The sequence below is a fragment of the Sciurus vulgaris genome (genome assembly GCF_902686455.1).
Source record: "Sciurus vulgaris genome assembly, chromosome: 15".
NCBI classification, from domain to species: domain Eukaryota; kingdom Metazoa; phylum Chordata; class Mammalia; order Rodentia; family Sciuridae; genus Sciurus; species Sciurus vulgaris.
Genome location: NC_136476.1, coordinates 87496699 through 87509377, shown reverse-complemented (window position 1 = coordinate 87509377; position 12679 = coordinate 87496699). Strand labels below are relative to the sequence as shown.

Below are 12679 nucleotides of genomic sequence, written 5' to 3'. Positions count from 1 at the left end.
TGTGACTTGGAGCTCTCAGTTCATTGCACAGTGTCTGCTGGACCTAGGGTGTGGTGGGGGCCAGCTGTGTGTGTGGGGAGCGCTGCTAGGGTCTGCAAAGGTGCCAGCTGCCACTTAAAGGTGTGCTCTTCAGGGTTGGGGCTCATGAGGAGCCTACAGGCCAGGGAGGCAGCACAGTGGCCTTTGCCCCCATGGCTGGGTGTGGTGCAGCCTTGAGCTAAGACTGCAGGGCATTTGCAACTCTTGCCCTTATAAGCACAGCTGTGGCCTGGTAGTATGCTTCAGGCTTCCTCTCAGGGCCCCTCCTCGGCTTCTCAGGATTTTTGCACCTGAACACCCTGGGGAGCCCTCTGTCTTGAGGGCAGTAAGACAGTAGGTCCAGTGGGATCAATGGACAGGGTGGCCTTTAGGTGGCTCAAGGCCTGAGCAACAGTGGCAGCCAGACAGACCTGCAGGAGCAGCTCAGGGAGCATGGGGCTGCAAGCCGGGGCAGTACAGGGGATTTCTAGGGCGCTGCAGGCTCCAGATTTGAGAGTAGCTGGGGACTGAACTCACTGGAGCTCAGTAGCCAGCATGACTCACTCGAACCCCAGCCTGCAGGTAGCTGAGTGTCGGCAGGTCCCTTGGAGCTGTCCAGGCATCCCCTTGGTGTGCCGTGAGACCTCCCCGAACTGGGCCCCCTGTCCCCTGGACCTGGGGAAGGCTGACCAGGAACCAAGACCTGGAAGTAGCAAAGGCTCCCTCTGGGGAGGGAGGGAGGGCATTGGCAGGCTTCTGTGGCCCTCGCCCAGGTTGGACCCACACGGCTGGAGACCGTGGGCTCAGCTCTCTGGCCTGGCATTGTGGAGCCACATGGAGCAGGGCAGGCCAGGGCAGGGGAGACCAGCCAGAGGCTGCAAGGATGGGGGCTCCCCATGGCCCCCTCCCCAGCCTTACCTCCCTGTGGGAGCCATGCTGATGGATGCCTGGTCCCTGCCATCCTCAGCCTGTAGGGTCCCCTGAACCCCGCTGGACACAGGCTGATGAGGACTGGAAGGAGTTTGTATTGGGAGCTGCTGTGCTCCCAGCTCTGGGGATGCTGGGAACAGGGCAGGGTGGCCCCAGCAGAAGGGGTCACTGAGCGGACAAGTGGCACCACTGAACCCAACCCCTTGAGGTGGGTGTTGGGAAGGATAAGCACAGGCCGAGGGGTGGGGGCTGCTCCAGGAAGAACAGGCCAGGAGGGCCCCAGGGCTGCACTCGGGCGATGGGGCACCAGCCTGGGGGTACAGAGGGCCTGTGGGAGAGAAGGGTGAAGGGCTGAGGGGACAGTGACCTCCCAGTCCTCTCTCCCAGAGCCTCGCCCGTCCAGCTGACGTTGTTGGGGGAGGAGCTGAAGCCTCCAGACCCAGGGCCTGGCAGAGTTCTTAGGCAAGCGGGGGTTGTCAGGGGTCACGTAACCTTGCCAGCCTGAGAGGACCAGACACGGATGGGGTACTATAGAGGTAAGGAGGGGGACTTGGGACAGAGGAGGCTGCGCTGATTGGGAGGCCAGGTGGGCTGGGGTCAGGCTGAGAAGCCTTCAGGGCAGGGCCCTGGGCCTTGCTTGGCATCCACAGTGATGCCCGCCCTTCCTGGGAACATTCCTCACTGACCTGGAGATGCTGGGCACTGTCAGGAATAACTACACATGAGTGGGTCTGGGACTGCACTAGTTGTCACTGGCTGTGTGACTGTACCCCCACCACCGTCACAGCCACACGGTTGTCAGTCTCTGTACCCAGATTCAGGCTAGTTAAGACCTCCTCAGAGGCTGGGCTGGTAGGATCTGCCTCCCAGCTCTTTCTGTGTCATTAGGATCCTGTGTGACTGGACCTTGGTACTTTTCTGTCGGCTGCGACACTGTGGGATCTTGGCCCCTGGGGTCTGTGCACAGGGCACCTCATAATATCTCAGCTTGATTCCCTGGAGCGAGGTGAGAGAGGAGGGGTGGAAAAGGAACCTGAGAAATGACTTGTGCTGGCCCCCAACTAGAACCACCTGCCAGCAGGTCCCTCCTCAGGTGGCCTCTCCTGCTGCCTGGTCCCAGGATATTCAACATAATTCGAGAAGCAAGGAAGATCCAGGACAAGGGCACTGCAGGTGAAGGGGCCAGCGCAGGAAGCACATGTGGATATTGTCTGTGCCCCCCACTCAGGGCCAGGGCTGGGACACCCTGCAAGCCCACCCCAAAGTGAAGCTGCATGGTGTGGGTACGCCTCTGGGTTTCCTGGGTCCCTCCTTCATTCCTTCAGGCACTCGCTCACCACCCATGCATCCAGCCAGCCAGCCGGCCGTTCGCCCGCTCATGCACTCACACGTTCAGCAAATGTCCTGTGGCCCCTGCAGTGCCCTCAGTGGGGCTCTCGGTCATGCTCACCCGCCATGAATGTCACACAGAGCTCAGTCCTCTGTGTGACGTGGGTGAGTGCGGCCTGGGCCCAGCAGGGATGACGGCACCAGGAATTCCTCATTTCAGTAACTGAGAGCTCACACTTCAACGCAACAGCAAAGATGGACCACAGAGATCAACCCAGTCGCTATGAGAATCCCAGTGGATTTCGGATTCTCTTGCAGGCTTTGACAAGAGGATCGTAACGTTCACGTTGGTCCAACAGTGGGCAGTAGCACTGTGGTCAAGGACACGGAAGCTGAGACCCTCAGGCTGTGCTACAGGGAATGGAGGTGGAGTGGGAACCGCTCTGGTGGCCCCCAAGTGCAGCACCGCAGAGTCACCACGCGACCCGCCAGCAAGTCCATGCCTGGGCGGGTCTCCAAGATGGCAGCAAGCGTGTGTCCACATGACACTGTGCTTCAGTGTTCACAGCAGGGTATTCACATTGGCCCCAAAGTGGAAATCCCCCAGGTGTCTGTCAACTGAGACGAGATGACAACGGATGGTCTCTCCACATGATGGAATTTTAGAGCCACAAAAAGGAATGGAGTTTGTGGCCCGTGCTCAACTCGGACCAGCCTGGGGACCCTGTGGGCACGGAAAGAAGCCAGTCACAAAGCCACGCACCACGTGATCCCACGGACACGCAATGTGCAGAACAGGAATCTACAGGGCTGGAAAGTGGATGGGGGTTCCAGCTGGGGTGGGACTGGGAACCAAGCGCTGATGCGCTCGAGGGACCTTGGGGTAGTGTTCTGAAGCTGGGTTGTGCTGACGGGGCTCAGCCCCGCAAAGGGACTGAACCCACAGACTGACACACTGAACGTGGACACGCATTGTGGGATGTCATCCCATGTGAACAGAACTGCTCAGGGAGCGATTCTGCCTCTAAGAGAGGCAAAGAGAAGAGAGAACTTAAAAACAGCCCAGGACAAAGGCAGCCTTGTCTGAAGAACAGCCGCGGCTGGGCTGGAGCGGGGTTCAAGCTCGAGTGCCACGCTGGGCACAGCTCAGCTCTGGTGCTGGGACACCGTCCCCTCCGGGCATCGTCTGCCCGTCCCCAAACAAACACCGGGAAGGAGGGAGACGGTCGCTGGGGCGGGCAGCAGGGTGCTGGGTGTCGAGCTGCCCCTGGAAGTTCCTGAGTCTGCCTGGACCCCTGTCTGGCAGCCTGCTGGGGGCTCTGAGCCAGCTCCCAGCCCACTTCCTCACAGAGGCCCAGCCAGCGGGAGCCAGCGTGACAGACACGCATGTGGGCTCTGCATGGGTCCAGGGAGCCGTGTGGCTGCCTGACCCCACTTCCCCCAAGAAGAGCCCAGCCAGCGGGAGCCAGCGTGACAGACACGCATGTGGCTCGCCACGGGTACGAGAGCCGTGCAGCTGTCTGAGTCCACTTCCTGAGAGGGGCCAAGCTGGCCAAAGCCAGCGTGACGCAGATTCCGAGGCTGGGCTTTCACGGGTCCAGAGCGCCACACAATTGTCTGGGGGCAGGGACTCACGCAGGGTGAGATAAGCACGCTTTGTCCCTGGGGTTTTAAAGGTCAGTTGCTGCAGTTTTCAGGACACATCCTGTTGCCCTTCCAGGTCCCTTGTTCCTCGTGGCTGGAAATTGGCAGTGGCGCTCCCTCTGAGGGGGGCTGGTGGCCCCTCCAAGCCCCCACGTCCCCCCGGCTCCTCGCTGCCCAGCGACACCACATCACTCTGTCCCTTGTCCACAGCAGAGCTGCCCCCAGCACCACGCAGGGCTCTGGCTTGCCCCAAATCACCCTGGCCTTGCAGCGGCTCCCAGGCTGGAGTCCAGGGGTTGGGCAGCTTGTGTGTTGTCAGGTGGGACTGGGACTTCCCGTCTCTCTTGGGGGGTCCTCCGCGTGGGCTCTTCCCAACGGAGCTGCTACTGTGCTTCTCGAAGGCGTTGTGCCTGACTATTTCACTTACCTGTCCCACTCTGAGCTACCAAAAGTGGATCATTCCTCTCTGGGGACCAGCCTTCTGGCCCGAGGGTGTGGAGGAGCCCGTGCGGAGTCCCACGGGGGCCTGGACGTGAGGCTGGCAAAGCTTCCCCAGCGGTCACTTCCACATGCAGCAACCTGGCAGCCGGCATGGGAGGACACGGTCCAGGCTGCCCGCGGGCACGTTCCTGATGGGTGACCTTCACACGCGTCAGCCGTGCACAAAGCACCCCATGTTCAGGTAAGCAGGGCCATGGAGGAAACGGAGCAGAGAGCGTGTGAGTGCAAACCCAGCCTCGCCCTGGACGCAGCCCCTTCTGCAAACAAGTGTCCAGGCCTCCAGAGCCCTGGAGCGCTCACGGCCAAGTGCAGATCCCCTGCTCAGCTCCTGCGACTCGCTGGCCAAGTCCAGCCGGCCTTTGCCAGCCCAGGCCTGGATGGACGAGGAGCCCGGGAGGTGGGGACCCCAGACCTGAGCGGCCCCTGGCTGTCACTCCTCAGGAGAGGTGCCAGGACCAGTGAGGGGGACATGCACAGACAGTGTGACAGGTCCTGGCCCAAGCGGCCCCTGTGGCCTGGACAGTGAGGCCCTTCCTGGCCCTGGCAAGTGACTGTGCTGGGCTTTGGAGGTGGCAGGGGTGGGGGAGAGACGTGCAGGGCCAGGCAGGCCAAACTGCACAAACTCAAGCAGCTCCTGGAGCCCGCTGGGGTCACTCAGGAAACAGGACCTCAGTGGGGACAAGGATGCCGACTGGACGGAGGAGCTGGGAACTCGATGGACCTCGGGAAAGGAGCCCCAAGTTGGCTGAGGGGCTGCTGCTGCTCAACCCAGCTCTGCGTGGCCCCTGGCTTGGCTCACCTGGGAGGTGGCGGGATGGACGTGGCAAGGCCCCAGAGTCACCCGAGACCCCTGGTCGCACTCGGAGCAGGTACGTCTACTGTCACCGCACCCAGGCAAGGCCCTGCTGGAGGGAGGGAAGGAAACATCCAGACTGTGGAGAGTCCGCAGGGGACACCTGTGTGTGGTGGTCTCCTGCTGCAGTGTCTGAACTGCCAGCATGCGTGCCCGGCGCCCAAATGTCACGCCAAGAAGCCCCAGACCAGGGCTTGGGTGGCACCGAGAAGAAAGTTCTGATTCCAAGACCACAGCAGGCTGGGCTTTCTCCGCCCGCAAGCCCCGCGGTGAGGCAGCCGAGTTTCCTGGAGCCGAGGAGCTGCTGAGGGTTCGCGTGAGCCTCCGCCCAGTGGCCCTGGCGGCCTGCTCGCGGGCCCTGGGAGGCCCTGGCCTTCCTGGAGCTGCAGGGGGCAGAGGCCCCGACGGTCCCCAGGGAGGGGTCCCACATGCAGGGGTGAGGAGCAGCCACTGTGGGAGGGGACGCTCTCTGCCCACAGCCCCAACCCAGAGGTCTGCCCTGCCTCCCCCCACCGTCCCCTGTCACCCTCCGCAGCTTTGGGTCCTCAGCTTTTAAACATCATTTAAAAATCACGAAAGTAGCACTGGAACGGGAACGACTCCCACACTAGAACACACAGCTCGCAGGTCTGTCCTGAGTGTCGCAGACACCCGCATGTCCCGGCCCCGGCCTAACACTAAATGCCAGGGAAGTTCTCTTCTCGGCCTTTCCCGCACCCCTTCCTTCCTCTTCCTGGGGAGCTGATGTCACCGTTTCCCGGAGGTAGAGTAGAAAGAGGGTTCAGACTCTCTCCTTCCCTGACACAAAGCTCATCTCTCACCACGGTCTCGGGACGCAGAACACCGGCTTCCCACGTGGGCCCTTGCTTGGATCCTTCAGGATTTGGTCCCATAAATAAGAACTGTGATCACTTCTGCTCTGCGGTCACCATCTAGCAAGCCCGCAGTTGTTCAGTGCGTTCAGACGAGGTGCGAGATCACTGCAGGACTTCCCTTTTGACTGACGGGCGTGAGGCCTGCCTTCGGCTCGCAATCCTCCATCGGCGAACCCCACACTGGGCGGGCTCCATGCCGGTGCAGTGGCCTCTCCTTCCTGCCCAGCTGCTCACCTCGCGGCCTGCTGCGGTCTGCGGTCCCGCATCCTTGGGTCACGAGACCAAGTGAACCGGAAAGAGACCCGCAGGCATGAGCCCGAGGGCCCAGAAGACACTTGCGTGTCCCCTTCCACCTCCACCCCCACGGCCCGCCCACTCCGCGGGAAGGGACCGCGGTGGCCCGGCTACAAAACCGCATGACCGCAAAGCCCGACCGCGGGGCAGCGGGAAGATTTTAGGTCGGCGGGCTGGGCAGCCTGTGGGCCCAGGGGCGTCCTGCCGGTCCTCTAGTGAGCTGGGCGGCGACGAGGACCCTGGGCGCCTGGGCCCACCAACACTGCCCAGACTTGGTGGCCCGCCTCGTCCCTGGGTGGGACCTGGAGCGCTTTCTGCGCTCTGAGAAGAGGGAGCTTCGCGACCTGGGGACCGACCCTGGCGTCACGGAGAATCTCTTCCACCTTCCGTTTTACAGGCGGTAACCGTGCTTTTCACATTCTGAGCCTTTAATCTGCCTGGAGTTGCCATGCGGCGGGCAGGGAGCGGGGCTCACCCTGCCGCGGGTACGAGGTTCCCTTTCCCCGTGTTGCCCCACGTGTTTCCGGCAGGAGCGCGGCCTCCTCGGCCGGTTCTCTCTGCCTCTCTTCCTGGGCTCTCCTGCGGGCTCAGCTCCAGGACGGACCAACCCTCTGGATGACAGTGGCTGGCCACGCCCTGGCAGGCCTTCTCTGAGCTCCGCTGGGATCCGCAGCTCCTCTGTAAGCCCTGAGTGCTCTTGGGTCGCCCTGCGGGTGGAAGGCGGTGCTTCCTTCACTGAGAACGAATCCATTGCTGGTTTGTGTGTGTGCGTGTGTATGAGTGTGCATGTGCATGAGTGTGTGTGTATGAGTGTGTGTGAGTGTGCATGCATAAGAGTGTGTGTATGAGTGTGTATGAGTGTGTGTGCACATGTGTGTATGAATGTGCATGAGTGTGTGTAAGTTCATGTGTGTGTGCATATGTATGAGTGTGTGTGTATGAATGTGTGTGCATTATGAGTGTGTGTATGAGTGAGTGTGCATGTATGAGTGTGCATGTATATGAGTGAGTGTGAGTGTGCATGTGTATGAGTGTGCACGTGTGTATGAGTATGTGTGTATATGAGTATGTGTGTATGAGTCTGCATGTGTGTGTGCGTGCATGTGTATGACTGTGCATGTATATGAGTGTGTATATATGAGTATGCGTGTGTGTGTGAGTGTGTGTGTGTGAGTCTGTGTATGAGTCCGTGTGTGTATGAGTGTGTGTGTATGAGTGTGTATATAAACGTGTGTGTGTGCTAGTGTGTATGAGTGTGTGTATGAGTACGTGTGTATGAGTGTGTGTGCCAGTATGTGTATGAGCATGCGCGTGTGCATGTGTGTGTATAAGTGTGTGTATACGAGTACGTGTGTAAGAGTGTGTGTGTATGTGTATGAATGTGGGAGTGAGTGTGTGTGTATGAGTGTGTGTGCATGTGTGTATGAGCATGTGTGTGTATGAGTGTGTGTATATGAGTACGTGTGTATGTGTGTGTGTGTGTGTGTGTGTATGCACACCCTGCTTGTTTCAGTCTGACCCACAGATGCTGAGCCGGGAGCGGTCCTTGTGCACACTGCGCTCAGCTTCTGTAAACACACACAATTCGTGTCCGCACGGCAGGGCCTCTGTTTTATTTTTCTTCACAGTTGTGGATTGAACCCAGGGGTGCTCTACCCCTGAGCGACATCACCAGCCCCTTTGCAGTTTTTATTTTGAGACAGGGTCTGGCTAAGTTGCCCAGGCTGGTCTTGAACTTGAGATGCCCCTGCCTCAGCCTCCCTAGTAGCTGGGACTACAAGCCTGTGCCACTGCGCCCGGCTAGGGTTCCTCCTTTTGCAAGATGAATCTGAGGCGAAGTGACCTGTCCTGGGATGCAGGAAGGTCATTAAGACCAGAGCCCAGGGCTCTCTGAGTCCCACCCATGTCCTCTGTGGCAATATGCAGGTCAGCCAGGCCAGTGCCCAAGAGGGGTGTCCCGAGGGTCTGCTGCCACCACACACACGCTCGGGGCTCTGCACAGGGGGCTGCACCCCTCACCCAGACCCAGTTCCTGCCAGGTGAAATCTGCCAGGGGCTCCCTGCAGGGCCGTCCTGATGGTGCTCTGGGGAATTGACACACTGTTACTCAGCGGCTTCCAACCATAATGACATTATCTGCTCCACTGCAGAACCGGCCACACTCAATGGCCAGGAAAGGACTGGAGGGTCCTCCGTGCCAAGTTCCCCAGGGGCCCTGCCCCGGGCAGTATAAAGGGTGGCGAGTGAGGAAGCAGCACAGCCTCTCCAGCCCAGAGAGCGACCTGCCAGCAGCCTCGAGCACAGACCCCTTCACAGCCATGAAGAGCCTGCTCCTGACCCTGGGCCTCGGCCTCATGGCTGCCCTGCGGGCCCAGACGCTCCCTGTCTGGGATGAGGAGACCCAGGATGTGAGGCTCAGACGGGCAGGGTGCTGCGGGGCAGGGAGGGCCCAGAGGCCGGTTGCAAACCCCATCCCTCCCCTGCAGGAGACCCTCATTTAGGGTCAGGCCTTGAGCCCCGGCCCCAAGGGAACGGCACACAGAGCAGAGGGGTCTGGGCCAGGTGGGCCGGGGCCGCAGAGGGCTGGGTGGAAGCAGGTGCGCACACTTCACTTTCCCTGGGACTGAGCGCCTGTGGTCCTGGCCGGGCCGGGGCGCTGGGGTCCCGCTCTCCAGTGGGTCTGGTGGGAGTGGAGGGTGAGTTCGGGTGGGCTGGTGTTGCAGATGCTCCAGGTCTCTGGTCCTTGGAGCAGTAGAGTCTGGGGGCAGCAGAGGAGGGGCAGGGAGGCCTGGGGTGGGCCTGAGCCTTGATGGACAGGTGCCCTCTCCAGGCATCAGGCACATGGTACATGAAGGCCGCGGCAGCCGACGAGGAGATTCCCTGGAAGAAGCTGGAGTCTGTGTCAGTGACCCCCATGACCATCAAGACCCTGGCAGGGGGCCACCTGGAAGTCAGCTTCACTGTCCAGTGAGTGTCTGCTGGCTGCACGGCCCTCCCTGTTCCCACAGAGGACAGCTGAGGGCCCTTCTCACCCTGTGGCCCTCAGTACCTGGAGTCTGGTGGGCAAGTGTGTCTGGGAGGCTCCTCCCAGGCAGCCTGGGATCCCTCTGGCAGCCAGTGAGGGGACTGGAGGACAGAGTTCTGGTCACTCTGGGCCTAAAGGGCCCTTCGTGGGACACAGAGGGCCCAGCTGGTGCCTGGACCCGAGACGTGGAGAGGCCTGCAGCTCTGGACCCGTCCGGGACCCCCTGCCAGGCCATGCCCTGGCTGCTCTGAGCAGGGCAGCCGTGCCCACGGAGCTTCTGTCTTCCAGGATGGGAGGTCAGTGTCGGGAGATAAGCACCGTGCTGGAGAAGACAGACGAGCCGGGCAAATACACAGCCCGTGAGTCCTGGGCCCGTTCAGGGCAGCTCTGGTCACCCGTGGGCACAGGGGCCGTCCGGCACCTCCTCAGGGTGGCCTGAGGCTCTCCTTCCTGGCACTGCTACATACCCACCCTCCACGCCCACCAAACAGTTTGCCTTAGAGACTCAGACACCTGACACCAAGTGCCCCTGAGGTTGGGGTCAGGTCCGGGGGTTCTGGCCGGGCCTCCCGCTTCAGCACAGCTGAGCCGAGGCTTCGGTGAGAAGCAGGGTTGTACTTGGCTGGGGTGGGGTGGGACTGAGCTGCCCCAGCTCTAGCCTCTGCACATCTCAGGCCCAAACCTCCCTGTGACTCTCTGACTTAGAAGTGCCCATGTCTCAGATGTGTGGGGTTCCTGGGAAGTGGCCCAAGGCCCTGGGCCAGGCCTGGTGGGGAACCTGGGTCAGGGAGCCCGGGCAGCTGGAAGGGAGCAACCTGAGGGGTCTTCTGGGCTGGCAGCCTGCCCGTCCTGGGTCTTCACTGGAGGGTCAAGACGTATCCCCACCTGGTCCACTGTCCCTCTGCAGATGGGGGCAAGCATGTGGTGCACATCCTGAAGTCCCAGGTGGACGGCCACTACATCCTGTCCATTGAGGGGGAGATGCACGGGCAGCAGATCCGAATGGCAAAGCTCGTGGGTGAGTCTCCGTGCCTGGTGGCTCCAGCCTTGGCCCCTCCCACTTTCTCCCTTTGCCTCCGGCCCCTCCCCTAGGAGAAGCCACCAGGATCAAGGGTACCGGGTCCTTATGGTGGGTTTTCCTGGAGGAAGCCCTCTTCCCACCTCAGAGCTCAGGATTGGGATGGCCCCAGGTCCCTGCATGGAAGGCAGAAGGAGAGGTGCTGAGGCCCAGGGCCACCGATGTCATGAACGTCATGGGATGAGTCGAGGACTCCCTGGGGCAAACCTGGCAGCGTCATCCATGGGCACCTGTGGGTGTCCAGCAGGGGTCAGGGAGGGTATGTGGAAGGGAAGCCTGAGTGGGAAGTCCAGCTCGGAGCAGACACTGGTGTCAGGACACAGAGCAGTGGGAGGCTGCCGTGCCTGAGCCTGGGCAGGCAAGGCCTGGAGGCCCCAGGCTGTCCCACCCAGGTGCATGAGGGCACAGAGCAGTGGGAGGCTGGCGTGCCTGAGCCTGGGCTGGCTCGCTCCTCCAGGGCAGGGTTGGTCCTGCTGCTCCCTGTCTTGTCCTGTCCAGGGGAGGCTGGGTGGGCTTCAGGGAGATGGCTCTGGGCCTCCCTGGTCGGCTGTGCTGGGTGCACTGTGGCTGCTCACAGCCCGGGTCCTCCTCTCCTAGCTGGGCTCTGCCCCAGCCCCAACCTCCATGGAAAGGTCTCCCTCCCCAGCACTGTGCTAGTCAGTCTTCCAGGCTGGGTGGAGATGCCAGCCACTCCCAGTTCTGTGCCCCACACCCCTGTCTCCCCTTGGCCTCACTATAGGCAGAGACCCCGAAGTCAACCCAGAGGCCCTGAAGGACTTTGAGAAGGTCGCAGCAGCCAGAGGCCTCAACACGCAGAGCATCTTCATCCCCAAGCAAAGGGGTAGGAAGCAGGCGCCTGCGGAGCTCTCCCGGCCCCCCAGGGAGAGCCAGCCGGTCTCTTTACAGGAGCGAGCTGCCTGGAATCCTGGCTTTGTCCTCTGTGGGGTGTGGGAAGTGCTGGCCGAGGGCCGGCCCGGGTCCTGCGGATTTCCAGGCTCTTCTGACTCCCGTTTCTCTTTCTTCCACAGAAGCCTGCTCTCCAGGGAGCGACTAGGGTAAGCGATCAGTTTCAGGGGTCGACGGGTGGCACTTCCAGGGACACCCACCCCTGCTCTTAGGTGGCAGAGAGCCCCCTGGCCCGGCAGGTGGGCTCTGCACCTGGAGCGGCCTGCCCTGGGCATTGTCTGCGGGCTCCTCTGGGATGTCATTCCCGGAGTGAGGCTCTGCCGTGGTGAACGCTCCTGGGGTCGGGTTGCTGGTGGAGACAGTGCCCTTCTCCCCGAGTCCCCCAGAATGCCTGCCAGAAGGCGGGAAGTCCCTCAGCCCCTCTCTGGCCCCTCAGGGGTCATGACGATGACGACTCATGTGCCCCATGAGTTGTTTGAAGACGTGGCAGCCGTGCCCGGGGGGCTTCAGCACTCCTGGGTCCCTCCTGCTCTGTGATGTAGGGGAGCTGACAGGTCAGAGAGTTGCCCAAGCTCACCTCCAGGTGTGGGCGGAGCCGGAGGCCACACAGAGTCATTGTCCTTCCCTTGCCCTCCACTGGCCTGGGGTCACCTGTCCTTTTTTCCCACACAGGCATGGAGCTTTCTGGGCAACCTCTTCCTTGCTCTGACCTCCTGGATGGAGCGGAAGATCCCAGCATGCCCCACCACTGCAGTCTCCCTTGGCCTCCCCTCTGGGCTACCTGACCCTCCCCTCCTGTCCAGGGCAGGGATACCAAGCTCAGAGGCAGCCCCAGGAGGCCCCACCAGGACCTCTGGCCTGCAGGACATGGAGGGAGGCCCACCTGGGCCCGGCTGGCTCCCTGCACTGCCCTTCCTCCCCACCTCCCGTCCTTCCTGAACCTCCATAAAGAGCCTCAGCAGCCCCTGGCGACTCTGCCTGTCTGTGCATTTCCTGTGTTGTGGGTGTTCCTAGGCTCCTCGAGGATCTGCTGGGAGTGGGGCGTGGGGAACAGGAGGGGGGCGGGCGGGCCCAGCCTCGTCCTGGTTCTGTGGTTGGTACACAAGGGCCAGGTGCAGGGTGGCCACCGGGTGTGACCGGGGTCCTGCGGTGCTTTCTGAAGGTCCGCTGCCCACCCTGCGTTTGGAGCTGGTGCAGTGGGCCAGGGGTCCTGGCACCTACAGAAA

At 61.7% G+C, this 12679-nt stretch overlaps 1 protein-coding gene across 1 annotated transcript; it reads left to right on the top strand.

Moving 5' to 3' along the window:
• Positions 1 to 8594: 8594 nt before the first annotated feature.
• LOC306645339 (von Ebner gland protein 1-like) lies at positions 8595 to 12415 on the top strand. Its single transcript, XM_079112990.1, has 7 exons — positions 8595 to 8852; positions 9275 to 9411; positions 9758 to 9828; positions 10377 to 10487; positions 11287 to 11388; positions 11576 to 11602; positions 12126 to 12415. The coding sequence occupies exons 1-6, from the start codon at positions 8610 to 8612 to the stop codon at positions 11599 to 11601; spliced, it is 690 nt and encodes a 229-aa protein (XP_078969116.1). The 5' UTR covers positions 8595 to 8609; the 3' UTR covers position 11602; positions 12126 to 12415.
• Positions 12416 to 12679: the final 264 nt, after the last annotated feature.

Coding starts and splice junctions, on each gene's coding strand:
- LOC306645339 (XM_079112990.1), top strand. CDS start 8,610: ATGGCCAGGAAAGGACTGGAGGGTCCTCCGTGCCAAGTTCCCCAGGGG. Junction 8,853..9,274: donor GGGATGAGGAGACCCAGGAT/GTGAGGCTCAGA, acceptor TGCCCTCTCCAG/GCATCAGGCACATGGTACAT. Junction 9,829..10,376: donor GCCGGGCAAATACACAGCCC/GTGAGTCCTGGG, acceptor GTCCCTCTGCAG/ATGGGGGCAAGCATGTGGTG.